General features: G+C 36.6%; 1 protein-coding gene across 1 annotated transcript in view; it reads left to right on the top strand.

Moving 5' to 3' along the window:
• ENTHD1 (ENTH domain containing 1) overlaps window positions 1-16,527 on the top strand; it is a 94,012-nt gene that overhangs the window by 42,599 nt on the left and 34,886 nt on the right. The window contains exon 4 of the mRNA XM_007102329.3: window positions 10,589-10,712. Coding sequence (XP_007102391.2) covers window positions 10,589-10,712 — 124 coding nt within the window. The remainder of the gene's footprint in view (window positions 1-10,588; window positions 10,713-16,527) is intronic.

Below are 16,527 nucleotides of genomic sequence, written 5' to 3'. Positions count from 1 at the left end.
TTTTTTTTTTTTTTTCTTTTTTTTTTGCGGTACGCGGGCCTCTCTCTGTTGTGGCCTCTCCCGTTGCGGAGCACAGGCTCCAGATACGGAGGCCCAGCGGCCATGGCTCCCGGGCCCAGCCGCTCCGCGGCATGTGGGATCTTCCCAGACCAGGTCACGAACCCGCGTCCCCTGCATCGGCAGGCGGACTCTCAACCACTGTGCCACCAGGGAAAACCGATATACATGCTTTTAACTAAATAATATATCTTCATCTTTCTGTATAATAAATGCAATCATTCGATGTAAATTGTTCCAAAATACGCTTTTTTCACTAAACTATATATTATGGACATATTTCTATATTAGTACATATAGATGTGCTGTATTCTTTTTTCATTATCACCATTATTATTAATTTTTCAAAAAAGATTTAAACACAAGGAGAGAAAGAACAGGGGACTAATTCACACACTTAATAGAAGTCTCAATAATCAACCTTCTGTTCACAAATATTACAACTTTCCTAAGGTAGCTAACTAGACACATGTGACTATTTAAATTTAAATTAATAAAATGAAACGAAAACTTTAGTTTCTCAGGCTCACTAGCCACGTTTCAAATGCTCAACAGTCACATGTGGCTGGAGGCTACCATGTTGGATGGTGCAGACTAGAACATTTCTAGTATTGAAGAAAACTCTGTTGGGCAGTGAGGGTACCACCCTTGCCGCTTTAAGGCCTGGAGGTAGAGAACTTGCAGAGACAGAGGCCAAGATGTCAAGGGTATGTGGTTTTCCTTTAAAATTGTAAGGGATTTCCAATGCAGCATCAAAAAATGGACAATTAAAAAAATCTCTTTATCAGCAGTAAACATAAAAATTAGTTCTTATCACAACTTCAAATAGAATGCATAGCTGCCAAGAATTTTTCTTTTTCTTTTCTTTTTTTTTACATCATGAAATGATTTCCACAGTTAAGTTTAGTAAACATCATTTCATATAGATACAAAATAAAAGAAAAAGAAAACGTTTTTCCTTGTGATGAGAATTCTTAGGATTTACTTTCTTAACAACTTTCATACATAATATACAGCAGTGTTAATTACATTTATCATGTTATACATTACATCCCTAGTACTTATTTATCTTGTGCTGTATTCTTGATGTATAAATGAATCTTAATTTATTTAACCAATCCCTGTTGGTAATCATCTTGGGATTTTTTATGTTTTTGTCTCTTAAAAGCAATGTTGCGATAACAACCTTATGCATATGTTTTTATGATGCTGTCCCAGAAGTGGAATTGCTGAAAGGTCATGCTTATTTTTAGTTTTGAAAAGTACTGCCAAATTGTCCTCCCAAAAGTTGTACCAATTTATATTCACCAAATGTGTATCCTCTCATCTTTGCAAATACTGAGTATTATCAAATTTTTACCTCTTTGTCAGTCTGAGGTAGAAAAATTTTGTTTTAATTTGTTTTATCTTAATTGTATATAAGATTGAACTACTTTTCATGTGTTTATTGGGCATTTGGATTTCTTTTTATTTATTAACTCTATTCGTGTCCTTTGTTCATTTTTCTGTTTGGTTTCTCACCTTTTTCTTTATCAGTTTCTAGAGCTATTTGTTAAATATTTAGCCTATTATCTAGTCCTTTATCTATTCATTTTTAGTTTTTCGTTTGATTTTTCACTTTATTTATGGGCTTTTTTTTTTTTTTGCCTTTGTAAAGGAAAAACACATTATTCCTCCTGTATTTCTTCTTTACTGTCATACTGCTACCACATTTCACTTCTAACACCAGAGACATGGGTTTTCCACACCTCAAGCAATTTTCTGACACCAGCTGGGTGTCCTACAATTTAAGTTATTTCTGACACTGTCTACCTGGAGATAGTGTCAGATCCCACAGGTTAAGGGCTCAGTCCACAAGACTTCCCTCTCCCCGCCTCTGTTTCAGATACCAATTGCAAGTCCCAGGTTGTCACCTGTACTTCTGGTGACCACTGTAAATCGGTGTTCCAATGACCCTTTCCTTAGGTTCAGTCATTTGCTAGAACAGCTTACAGTGCTCAGGGAAACATTTACATTTACTGGTTTATTATATAATAAAGGATATGATAAAGGACACAGATGAACAGCCAGATGAAGAAATACATAGGGTGAGATCCAAAAATGCATCCAAAATGGTTTTGATTTCAGGAACTTCTGTGCCTGTGGAGTTGGGGTGTACCAGCCTCCTGGCATGTAGATGTGTTCACCAACCCGGAAGTTCTTTGTACCCTGTAGTCTGGGGATTTTTTATGGAGGCTTCATCATGTAGGCGTGATTGATCATTAACTCAATCTCCAACCCCTCTTCCTTCTTGGAGGGTGAGGGTTAGGGGCTGAAAGTTTCATGTTTCTAATCATGGCTTGATCTTTTTTTGTGACCAGTCCCCATCTTGAAGCTATCCAGGAGCCCACCAAGAGTCACCTCATTCGAACAAAAGACATTCCTATCACCCAGGAAATTCCAAGGGATTTAGGAGCTCTGTGTCAGGAACCAGGGTCAAAGACCAAATGTTAGAACAAAAGATGCTCCTAGTACTCTTACCATTTAGGAAATTATAAGCATTTTAGGAGTTCTGTGCCAGGAACCACGGACAAAGACCAAATATGTATTTCTTACTATGATCACAATATCACAGCCTTATAGAAATCTAATTTTAATGTAGTCAAATGTGCCTTTTTTTTTTAACAGCTTCTAGATATTAAGTCATTTCTAAAAAGACTTTCTCTCGTCTAGACTTTATAAAATGTCACCTTGGCTTTTTATTTTAACAGACTATTATTTAGATCAGTTTTAGGTTCAGCAAAATCGGGAGGAAGGTACAGAGATTTCCCTATATACCCCCATCCCCACCCCACACCCCACTATCAGTATCCCTCATCAGAGTGGTACATTTGTTATCATCAGTGAACCTAAATTAACACTTCAATATCACCCAAAGACCATAGTTTACATTAGGGTTCACTCCTGGTGTTGTATATTCTAAAGATTTTGACAAATGTATAATGTTATGTATCTGCCATTATAATATAGAGAATAGTTTCATTGCACTAAAAACCCTCTGTGCTCCACCTCTTCACTCCTTCCTCCCCACTAGCCCCTGGCAACCAATTATTCTTTTACACTCTCCATAATTTTACCTTTTCCAGGAAGTCATATACTTGGAATTACACAGTGTGAAGTCTTTTCAGATTGACTTCTTTTACTTAGTAATATGCATTTAAGATTCCACCATGTCTTTTCATGACTTGATAGCTCATTTCTTTTTAGTGCTGAATAATACGCCATTGTTTCGATATACCACAGTTTATTAATCCATTCACCTACTGAAGGACATCTTGCTTGCTTCCAACCTTTGGCAATTATGAATAAAGCTACTGTAAACAATGATGTGTAGGTTTTTGTGTGGACATAAATTTTTAACTTCTTTGGGTATATACCAAGGAGCGCAATTGCTGAGCTGTGTGGTAATAGTATGTTTATTTTTGTAAGAAACTATCCCAGTCTTTTTATGCTTTAATTTTTAAAAATGTATTTAAATGCTATCTATCAAGAATTTGTTTTGATAGATGGAGAGTGTTAGAGATCCACTTTAAAAAAAAATTTATTCATTTGGTTGTTCCGGGTCTTAGTTGGGGCACGCGGCCTCCTTAGGTGTGGCATGTGAACTCTTAGTTGTGGCATGCCTGTGGGATCTAGTTCCCTGACCAGGGATCAAACCCAGGCCCCCTGCATTGGGAGCGTGGAGCTTTATCCACTGTGCCACCAGGGAGGTCCCTAGAGATCCACTTTTAAAATTTTATTTTTACAAATGATAATCAGTTGTCTCAACATCATTTGTTGAATAATCTATCTTTTCCCCATTGATTTGAACTGTGGCTTCAATCACATAATAAATTCCCATTTATATTTGGCCCCATTCCTGGATTTTCCATTTGTTTATATTAAAGAAGTAACATGTGAAGATAAACCATAACATTTAAAAAGAAAGAAATACAGAAAAAGAAAGAAAAAAGAAAAGGAAGGAAGGTAGGTTGCTCATAAGGGGACAGAGGGAATAAGGTGGAGAGGGGAAATAGAAGCTAGATTTCTTTGATTATACCTTGTTTTTAGATTTGTCATTGGAACCCTGGAAATATTTTGCACAATTATAAGACAAAAGTGAACTAAAGAAAATAATCCCTAAAAATGTAAAATAAAATTTACCTTTCATTCAGTTGGTATTTTTATTCTGAGATGTTGGTACTTTTTATCTGAGATTATGTGAGTATAATGTGGCGTGAATCAAATAATAATCATGTGGTACTTTATTTGCTTCATCTTTGGTGTCCTTGACACCTGGGATTCTGAGTATCAGAGAGAGAAGATAGGGATGTAAACGAGAAGAGATTGCCGGAACCCAATAGATCAGAATTGAATTGGGTGAATTTTACCTTAAAATTTTTTTGGTAATTGAAAAACTTCTAAATTATCTATAGACACACACACACACACACACACACACACACAAAATAAATAAAATACATAGAGCTAAATGAGAAGGCAACACAACATATCAAACTATATGAGACACAGCTAAAGTAGAGGTGAGAAGGAAGTTTATAGCCCTAAATGCTTAAATTAGAAAAGAGGAATATAATTTTAAAAAAAGAGAGAAAAGGTCTAAAATCAATAATCTAAGTTCCTTCTTCAAAAAATCTAAGAAAAGCAAAATAAACCTATAGGAAACAGAAGAAAGGAAATAGTAAAGAGCAGAAATCAATGAAATTGAGAACAGGAAAGCTGTTAACAGAGAAAATGAATGATACAGAAACTTAGAAGAAATAGAACAATTTCTAAGAAAGTACAAACTACTAAAACTCAAACAAGATGAACCACAACCTGCAGCTCTTACAAAAATTGAATTTATAAGTGTCCTGAAAAAAAAAAAAATCTCTGGACCCAGATGGTTTTAGTGGAGAATTATACCAAACTTTTTTTTTTTTTTGGCCACACTGCGAGGATTGCGGGATCTTAGTTCCCTGACCAGGGATTGAACCCATGCCCCCTGCAGTGGAAGCTCAGAGTCCTAACCACTGGACTGCCAGGGAATTCCCTACCAAACTTTTAAAGAAGGATTAGCATGAGTTTTACACATGCTAGGCCCATAAGCCACAGTTACTGAGCCTGCGCGTCTGGAGCCTGTGCTCCGCAGCAAGAGAGGCCGCAATAGTGAGAGGCCCGCGCACCACGGTGAAGAGCGGCCCCCGCTTGCCACAACTAGAGAAAGCCCTCGCACAGAAACGAAGACCCAACACAGCCATAAATAAATAATAAAAATTAAAAAAAACACCACAATATGAAAAAAGAAAATACAGACTATTATCTCTCATGAAATTATACAGAAATCCTCAAAAAGACTTATCCAGTTGAATCCAACAATGTATAAAAAGAATTATATACCATGACCAAGTGGGATTTGATCTAGGTATGGAAGGCTGGTTCAACATTTGAAAATCAGTCAATGTAATTCATCATATCTACAGATTAAAGAAGAAAAAATCATAGGATTATGTCAAGTGATGCAGAAAAGCATTTGACATAATTCAACACCCATTTAAAATAAAAACTCTTAGCAAATTATAAATAGAAGGGAATTTCCTTAAATTGATAAAGATCATCTATACAAAACCTACAGCTAGTATAATGGAGCAGGACCCTATGGTCTATGCTCCCCATGTCCTCAGCCTGCCTTTTGTCTGTGGAAAAGCTTTAGCCAAAGAATAAGTTTAATCAGAGAAGTGAGAAAATGCAGAAACAAAGGAAAACAGTCAAAGAAGACCAAATAATAATAGTTTAGTCATCGAGCAGTCAAGGACCTTTAGCTCCTTCTCAGGGCTATAGATAATATTCTGAGCCATATCCTGTGAGGTGTCTTATAGGTACTGAAACCCCCACCAGGTGGAAGAGGTTAACTACATGATAACCAGACTGTAGCCATGACATAAGCTGGTACAACTCCGAGAATTGGCCCCAAGGAAATGGGAACAAACTGATCCTGGAACTGAAGATTAACTGTACTTAAAACAATCAAGATGACGCTGATCAGACCACCAATGACCAATTTCAAGATGACTGTCAGAGTTGACTGTGCTGTTTCTGCATGTACCCCCCTCCCTAAGCCTATAAAAGCTCCTGCTTACTGATTGTCAGTGGGGGGCAGTCGGCCTTTGGACAGATATCCACCCTCCCCTCCCCAGTTGCTGGCATCTGAAATAAAGCAAACTTTCCTTTCCACCAGTATGGCCTCTTTTTTGGCTTTTGAGCGGCAGCTGGACCCCACTTTCGGTTACACTGGCATCATAAATAAGGGTGAATGCTTTCCCTCTAAGATAAGGAACAAGGCAAGGACTCTTATTCAACATAGTATAGGAAGTTCTAGCCCCTGTAATAAGGCAAGAAAAAGAAAGGAAAAGCATGCAAAATTTAAAGGAAGAAATAAAACTGTCCTTATTTACAGGTGACATGATTGTTTGCATAGAAAATCTCGAGGAAATGATACAACAAACCTCATAGAACCAGTAAGTGAATTCAACAAGGTTGTAGGATATAAGATCAACATACATAAATCAATTGCATTTTTATATACTAACAGTGAACATGTGGTAACTGAAATTAAGACATATGCCATTTATAATCACTTCCCTGGAATGAGATCCTTAGGTATAATTATAACAAAACCTGTACAGGATCAGTATACTGAAAATTATAAAATACTGATGAAAGAACTTAAAACCACCCAATTAAACACCTACCATGTTATTGGATTGGAAGACTCCACATAGTAAAGATATCATAGTAAAAATGCCCCTAATTACTCTATAGGTTTGATGCACTTCCTATTAAAATTTCAGCAAAGTTTTTGTAAACATAGATAATAAGCTTATTCTAAAATTTATATGGAGGGACTTCCCTGGCGGTCCAGTGGTTAAGACTCTGTGCTTCCAATGCAGGGGGCATGGGTTTGATCCCTGGTTGGGAACTAAGATCCCACATGCTGTACAGCATGGCCAAAAGATTTTTTAAAATAAATAAGTAAATAAAATTTATATGTAAAGGCACAGGCCCTAGAATAGCTTAAACCATCTTAGAAAAGAAAAATAAAGTGAGAGTAATCACTCTGCCTGATATTAAAGCCTACTGCATAGCTGCTGTAATCTAGGGAGTGTGGTATTGATAGAGAGACACTTAGGTCAGTGGAACAGAATGGAGAACCAAGAAATAGACCCACACAAATATAGCCAACTGATTTTTGACAAAGTGCAAAAGAAATTCAAAGGAGAAGGATAACTTTTTCATCAAATGATATTGGAGCAGCTGGACATTCATAGGCAAAACCATGAACCTCAACTTAAACCTTATAGAGAAATTCACTCCAAATGGATCACACATTTAAATGTTAAATGAAAAGCTATAAAACTTTAAGAAAAATATTTGAGTAAAGTCTTGGGGTCTAGGGCTGGCCAAAAGCATGATCCGTAAAAGAAAACAAAAATGATGTCAGACCTCATCACAATTTGAAAACTTTTGCTCTGTGAAAGACCCTGTTAAGAGGATGTAAAGGCAAACCACAAACTGGGAGAAAACATTTGCAAACCACATAACCAGCAAAGAACTAATATCTGGAGTATATAAAGAAGTCTCAAGACCCAACAGTTAGAAACCAAACAATCCAATTAGAAAATGGGCAAATGATATAAACAGTCATTTCAGCAAATACAGGTAACAGATAAACAGATGAAAAGATCAACATCATTAGCCTTTAGGAATATATAATTTTGAAATATGAAATATCAAAATAGCTAAAATAAAAAACAGTGACAACACCAAATGCTGATGATCATGCAGAGATACTGGATCACTGATGTATCACTAGTGGGAATGTAAAATTGTACAGCTACTCTGGAAAACAGTTTGACAGTTTCTTATAAAACTAAATATGTAGCTACCATATAACCCAGCAGTTTCACTGTTAGGCATTTATCTCAGAGATATGAAAACTTATTTTCATATACTGTACACTGTGTTCACAGCAGCTTTATTATAGCACAATTCTGGAAACAATCTAGATGGCCTATAACAGGTTAAACAAACTGTGATACATCTATACCATGGATACTACTTGACAATAAAAAGGGACAAGTTACTGATACATGCAACAACTTGGATGAATCTCTGCGAATTATGCCAGGTGAAAAAAGCCAATCCCAAAAGGTTACATACTGTATGATTCCATTTATGTAACATTTTTCAAATGTCGAAATTACAGAAATGAAGAATAGTAGTTGTGGGGAGCAGAGCATGGTACTAAAAAGGCGTCAGGAAGGAGCCTTATGGTGATAGAAATGTTCTGTATTTCGATCATATCAATGTCAATATCCTAGATATCATATCGTACTATAATTTTGCAAGATGTTGCCTTTAAGGGAAGTTGGATAAAGGATACACAGGATCTCTCTGTATTATTTCTTACAACTGGATATGAATCTACAATGACTTCAGAACAAAAGCTGACTTATGAAAAGTGGCAAATCACTTGGAAAGTGGTTTGACAGTTTCTAATGAAGTTAAAAATAAACCTATCCTATGACCTAGCCATCCTACTCCTATGTAAATATCCAGGAGTAATGAGTGCATTTGTCCACAGAAAGATTTGTGCAAGAATATTCATAGTAGCTTTATTCATAATAGCTGAAATATGGAAACACCCCAAATGTCCATATGCAGGAGAATGGATAAACAAATTGAGATATTTTGATGCAATGGAATGCTTCTTACAGAAAAACAAACAAACTACCAATACACACAAAATATGGATGAATCTCACAAATATTATGTTAAGCGGTGGGAATCAGATACAAAAGAATAAATAGGGTATGATTACATTTATATGAAGTTCAAAAACAGGCAAACTTATTGATGGTGATAGAAGGTAGAATACTGTTTACTGGTGGCGGGGGAATGGTATCAACTGGAAAGGAGCTTGAGGGAACTTTCTGGAGTCAAAGAAATGTGGTTATGTAAATATACACATAATGCTAAAAGTTACTGAGCTTTACACTTAAGGTTTTGCATTTTACTATATGTTAATTATACCTCAATAAAGTACGGCAAAAAAAATTATCCCCCATTCATGGGGGAAGAAAGACAGGTCAACCAGTCCCACTGTGTAGACTTTGTTTGGATCCTTTTCCAGACTAGCTGTAGAAAAACCTATTTATGATACTTATGTTAAATTGAAAATCTGAACAGTTTATAATCGGTAACATTAAGGAATTATTGTGACGTTTACAGGTATAAAATAATTATTTATTATTTTTATTATTTTTTTTTGTGGTACGTGGGCGTCTCACTGCTGTGGCCTCTCCCGTTGCGGAGCACAGGCTCCGGACGCGCAGGCCCAGCGACCATGGCTCCCGGGCCCAGCCGCTCCGCGGCATGTGGGATCCTCCCGGACGGGGGCAAGAACCCGCATCCCCTGCATCGGCAGGCGGACTCTCAACCACTGCGCCACCAGGGAAGCCCTAAAATAATTATTATTGTTAAAGAGTTCTTATCGTTTAGAGATACATGTTGAAATAAGTGATATATGTAAGATTTGCTTCAAAATAAAACACATGAGTGGTAAAGATACAAATAAAACAAGACTGGCTGTGAATTGATTGTTGTTTAACCTACATGATTGGATCGTCTACTTTTTACTCCAAGATAAAAAGTTTAAAATTTTAAATATGGATAAAAGATACACACAGGTAGCTTTGTTATTACCAATAAAACAGAATAATTGGCCTCTGAGATAGTATGTTCTAAGGATGCTCAAGGAGTGGTAGGGAAAGTTAATGCCCCAAACAAAATCATTGCTTGTCTGCACTAGGTGTCTTTAGCAAGGAGTGAGAATCTTTTTTTATACTTGGAAGGTATAGTTTTTTATTATTTATTTATTTAATTGAAGTATATACAATATTATGTTAATTTCAGGTGTTCAGCATGGTGATGCAGTATTTTTACAGATACACTCCATTAAAAGTTATTACAGGATAATGACTATAACTCCCTGTCCTATACAATATATCCTTGTTGTTTGTCTATTTTATACATGGCAGTTTGTATCTCTTAATCCCATACCCCTAATTTGCCCCTCCCCCTTGCCTCTCCCCTTTGGTAACCACTAGTTTGTCTTCTATATATATGTCTGTTTCTGTTTTGAATATACGTTCACTTGCATTATTTTTTAGATTCCATATATAAGTGATTTCACTAAGCATAATATTCTCTAGGTCCATCCACGTTGCTGCAAAGGGAGTGGGGATTCTTAAGGGCAGAATACCACCCAACACTAAGTGGACACCCACGTGTAGATAACTTACGTGCAAGTTCTTTCAGTCAAAATGTATTTATGATGATGTTAGCACGTAGAGGCACATTGTATCTCCATAAATTGTCCATTCGTTGTAGCATATTGAAGCAGTGGGATTAATTTTTTTCTACTTTCATGTGCTCTCTTGTTTTCCATAAGGACCTGATGTTATTTTATGAGGATGATCCAAAGCCAGTTTTGCCGACAATTCCTACTTCCATTATCTCGTCAACTACATGGTTGTCAGAAGGGCAAAGAGATGTCTGTAACCTCTGGGATGCAGGTAAATTAGGTAAAGAATAAAATTTTTACTCAGAAACATGAATAAGAAACACTGGACAGGAATTGTTTTTCATCAGATTTTATTTTGTTAAATATAGCAACAGTGGCTTTAATTTAACTTTGGTCATGAGGGACAGGGTTAGCATGGATAAAGTCAACCCACACAGGATCCTGTAACCTTATTTTACCATTTGTTTCAATGTTTTTTTCTCTTTCATTGTTCTATTTCAAAAATTATTAACTACAAGCCTTAAATCTTTTATAAAATTTTTTAAAGCAGAAAAAATCATTTTAGTTCCTTCTCTTGTTTGTATTCTCTTTGATGAAGAGTTTAAATTATGATATTTTTCAGAAGCAAGCATTAGATGAAAATATGAAAAAGCATGATGCATGGTATACCACAGGTTGGTTAATCATCTCTTGAGTAATTAACATTAGAGAATGGCACAGTATAAAATTATCCAAAACTGGCCTCCAGTAAATTACGCCATCAAATTCCAGCTGGGCTCTACTGCTGCTCAGGATCTGATTGATCCGCTGTCGAGCCACTCCATCCCGTCTATCCTCCATGAACTCTCAGTTTTCAGTACATTCTTCCTCTTGATTTTCTCAGAAAATAGGATGAAAGATCTGCCAAGATGAGAACAAAACGTTCTCAGTAGCTTTTATTCCCTTGTATATCTTTGCTTTTGTATTCATCCAGGCATCCTTTTCCTTTTCACAGAGTTGGCTGCTTATGTTCTGAGTTACATCTTCTCCCTCATCTTTGGACCATGCACCTCAATTTCCCCCTTACATAGCACCCTGATATCCAAAATATTAAAACTGAAGTTTATTAGTATAGGTTTATATTACAAGTTCATATGTATATAGTTTTCTTATAAAGCCAGTTGTGAGAATGATGAGGATATTTTAATAGACCCAAAAACAAGAAATTGTGGGTTATGGTGATATCTGTAGTACAAGGTCGGCATTATTCACATGAATAATTGGTTATAAGTGGTTACAAATTTTTAGACAGCTTGCTTTGTATTCTTAGAATACACTTTATGTAAACTGATCCAGATCCAGAAGTTTGAAAGAAGAACAGTAAGGAGAATGTTTTTGTATTTTAATATCTCCTAACATTTCCACCCCCTAATATTTTTGAACAGACTTTATTTTTTAGAGCAGTTTTAGGTTCACAGCAAAACTGAAGGAAGGTACCAAGATTTCCCCATATAACCCTTGTCCCCAAACGAGCACAGCTTCCCCACCATCAGCATCCCGCACCACAGTGGTACGTTTGCTGCAATCAGTGAACCTACTTTAACACTTTTTTTAATCACCCAAAGACCATACTTTTCATTGTAGTTCATTCTTAGTGGTGTACATTTTATGGGTTTTGACAAATGTGTAAGACATGTATCTACCATTATAGTATTGTACAGAGTATTTCTCTGCCCTAAAAATCCTCTGGTGTTCTGCCTATGCATTCCTCCCTCCCCTCTAACCCCTGGAAACCACTGATATTTTAACTGTCTTCATAGTTTTGCCTTTTCCAGAAAGTCATATAGTTAGAATCATGCAGTATGTAACCTTTTCAGATTGGCTTCTTTCACTTAGTAATGTGCATTTAAGGTACCTCCTTGTCTTTTCATGGCTTAGTAGCTCATTTCTTTTTAGTGCTGAATAAGATATACTAGAGTATTTATTCACCTACTGAAGAACATCTTGGTTGTGTCCAAGTTTTGGCAATTAGAAATAAAGCTGCTGTACATATTCTTGTGCAGGTTTTTGTGTTACATGTTCCTCTCTGCCAGCATTTTAATACAAGTGAATTTGAGTATAAATGAGGCAACCCTTAAGAGGAAGAAGGTCACAAAACGTGTCACTTGAGGGATGATTCCACCATTTTACTTGTTTAGGACTCATCTTAATTGAAGGAGGTTTTCCTATTTTTGAGTCTTTCTTTTTTCCAGTCTTTCCTTCACACTGATCTCAGAGATATCTTGCAGATGTAGACCTTAGCATTTCATTTTCCAGCTTAAAAACTTTCAACAATTCTCCACTGCCCATAAGTCTAATTTTTTTTTACTGTCATATAAGACTTTTCATAGTCTGGTCCCAGCCTGCCTTTTTTGGCCTCATCACCCAATACTGCCAGTATTCACAATACTTTATGACATTCTATTACTTTTCTCTTTAGAATGTCTTTGTTCCAGTTACTTCAGCTGTGTAACACATTGCTCTAAAACTTTTATGGCACAAAATAGCCATTTATTCCGCTCATGGATTCTCTGGGTCAAGAATTAGGACAGGGCACAGTGGGGATAACTTGTCTCTGTTCTGTGACGTTATGTCTGGGCTTCAGCCCGAGAACACAAATGCTGGGGACAGGAATCATTTGAAGCCTCATTCACTTATGTGTCTGGTAGCTGATGCTTGCTATGTCAGCTGGGGGCCTCAGTTTCTCTCCACATGAACCTCTTTATGTAGTCTCTCCACGTGGGTTAGTTTGGGCTTCCTCATAGCATGGTGGCTGGGTTCCAAGGTTGAACATCCTGTGAAAGGAAGGACCAGGCAGGAGCTGAATAATCTCAAAGTCGTGCTGTGAACTTCCTCCCCATTCAGTTTATCAAGGCAATAGAAAAGACCTGCCAAAGTTCAAAGGGAGGGTACGTAGATGCCTACCTCTCCATGGAAAACTGTCAATGGCATATTGAAAGAAAAGCATATGGGATGGGATGTGTATTAGCACGGTCATCTTTGGAATATCCAGTCTGCCACAATTCTCCATCAAATAATGAATGTTTAACAAAATCCTATTCAAACAGCAAGGCCCAGCTCAAATGTCACTATGGCTATAAAATCTTTCTGCACACTAAACTAGTTTCTCCTTTCAGTGTGTTCCTGCAGGACTTTGCCCATACCCCAAAAATAGAATTTATAGTTTTGTATCATAATGATTTAATAAGTTTTATTTATTTTAAAATTATGTAAATAAGTGAATATATTCTGACTTTTAAAACCCGAACTCTGTAGATAGAACTAAAATCCCTCTTGACTGTCCCTTACCCCAACACACTCCCCTGTCCAGAGTTAACTGTTGTTTACAATGGGTTGGTTACTCTCCAGACCTTTCTTTGTGTGTTTACATACATACATGTACCTTTAGAAGTATGTAGAATTGACTTTATTTTGTTTTAGAACATTGTTCTGTATTTTTTGGAAACTTTTTCTAAGCAATATCACTTGTCAATCCTTCAGTGTATGTCAATATTTAGAGATTTACTATGTGTTTCTTAAACTCTTGCATTGCCTGGATTTTATAGTTTATTTCCATGCTGATAGACATTTTGGTGTTTTATATTTTTCACTATTACAAATAATGTTTCAGTCAGTAGCTTCCTGCACATATGTGAGTGTTTCTTGAGGGCAAACTCCTGGAAATGGAATCCCTGGGTCATAATGTATGCCCATTTTCATTTTAGGTAATAGTGCCAGTTAGCCCTCAAAATATCAATACCAATTTACACTGGCTTGCAGTATATAAGAGTACCTATTCACTCACACCCTCACCAGCACTTGATATTTTTCAAGTCTTACTTGTTTATCACTTGGATAAAGGTTGCATTGCATAGTAGGTATAATCTGCACATTTCCACATGTTAGTTGTATATTTCTATTTCCTCTTCTATTGGATAAGCAGGATTGCCTGCTTATATCCTTAACCTATTTTTCTTTTGGATTGTGTGTTGTTGTTAATATAAATTGATTGTGTAGGGACTTCCCTGGCAGTCCAGTGGTTGAGACTTCGCCTTCCAATGCAGAGGGTGCGGGTTCAATCACTGGTCGGGGAGCTGGGATCCCACATGCCTCACAGTCAAAAAACCAAAACATAAAACAGAAGTAATATTGTAACAAATTCAATAAAGACTTTAAAAATGGTCCACATCAAAAAAACATCTTTAAAAAAATAAATTGATTTTGTAGCATTTTTACATATATATTACTAATCCTTTTATTACATATGTTGCAAATATCACCTTCCAGGCTGTGAATTGTCTCTAAACTTTCTTTATAGAAGTTTTTTGTTTTTTTGGTGTCTTTATGGAAGTTCTGTATTTCGTGTAGTCATTTATTACTCTTTTCCTTCAGAGCTTTTGTTTTTTGTGTTTTTAAGAAGGCTTTTCCTACACCAAGTTCATAGTATGTATTTACCCATATTTTATTTTAATTGTTTTGGTTCTTTAATCCTTTGGGATTTAAAGTCTTTGTGAATGGTTTTAGATAGTGTCAGTGGGCAGCCAGTCGTCTCAGTTCATTTTTCTGTACTGTTTTGAAATGACTCTTTAACCTGTACTTAACAGTACCTGTTATGCGACTCTATTCTGTTTCATTGATCCATTTTAAAATTTCCTTTTTTTTGTAACTATTATAATAATTTGCCATAGTGTGAATGTATCTTATTTTATTTAACCAGTATTATGTTAGTGGTCACTTAAGTTATTTCCATATTTTTACTGTTAAAAATAATGATGAAATGACATTATTCTCTCTCAAAAAAGTAGGCTTGGGCTTCCCTGGTGGCGCAGCGGTTGAGAGTCCGCCTGCCGATGCAGGGGACACGGGTTCGTGCCCCGGTCCGGGAGGATCCCACATGCCGCGGAGCGGCTGGGCCCGTGAGCCATGGCCGCTGAGCCTGCGCGTCCGGAGCCTGTGCTCCGCAATGGGAGAGGCCACAACAGTGAGAGGCCCACGTACCGCAAAAAAAAAAAAAAAAGTAGGCTTTTTATTGATATTTTTCCTCAATTTGAAGCAGATTCTAAAGTGCATTATTCTGAATTTCTTTGGTAAATTCTGTCCAGTTCACAAACTTATCCCATCAACAGATGGTTCTAATTTCCATGTTATGATTTTGGCACCTTCAGCCCAAGGCAAAAGTGAAGTGGGAGAGTGATTCTGGTACAGCATCCTCAGTTCTTCTTTTCTTCCTTGCCCTTCCTCTCCCAAGGCTCACAGTGATGGGCTGTTTACACTCTGGCCTGCAGTGGATGGGAGCACTCACCACACCCTCACCAGCACTCCGTCTCTGCCTCACTGGCCTCATCCCTTTCCTTCACTCTCAGAGGGACCACTCTTGAATTTTGTGCTCATCATTTCTTGCTTTTCTTTTTAGTTTTACTACATATGTTTATACTCTAAACAATATATTATTTAGTTTTCACAGACTTTTAAGCTTTATCTAAATAGAGTCATTCAGAATTTATTTTTCTGTGACTTCCTCTGTCACTCAATAATATGTTCTTAGGATTTATCTATGTGTGTGTATTGTTGTCATTTATTTTCACTGCTGTATAGTATTTCACTGTATGCATATATTAGGATGTATTTATTCCATTCTAGAATACTATCATCAGTACTGTGTGTCAGGTTTTTTGTATTGCAAACAATGCTGTTTATGAACATACTTTTACAAGATTCCTGGTTCTCATGGACAAGTTTCTCTAGGGCATATATTTGGGAGTGCAATTGCTGATGGTTCAGTATGAGCGTCTTCAAATTTACTAGATAAAGCTAAACTGTATTCCAAAGTTCACGTTGCTCTGTGTCCTCACCAACACTTGACATTGTCATTTTTGAAAAAAATTGCCAATCAGTTGGGTGAGAATTGGTATCTCATTGTTCTAAAGTATATTTTTTTTAGTAATGAAATTGAGCCTATTTTCATATGTGTATGGCTCATTCATATTTCCTCAGTTGTGAAATGTCCATGCTGCTGCAAATGGCATTATTTCACTCTTTTTTATGGCTGAGTAATATTCCATTATATA

This window comes from Physeter macrocephalus, chromosome 6 (genome assembly GCF_002837175.3).
Source record: "Physeter macrocephalus isolate SW-GA chromosome 6, ASM283717v5, whole genome shotgun sequence".
Taxonomy (NCBI): Eukaryota; Metazoa; Chordata; class Mammalia; order Artiodactyla; family Physeteridae; genus Physeter; species Physeter macrocephalus.
The sequence above is the reverse complement of the archived record's forward strand: the minus strand, read 5'-3'. Positions and strand labels throughout refer to the sequence as shown.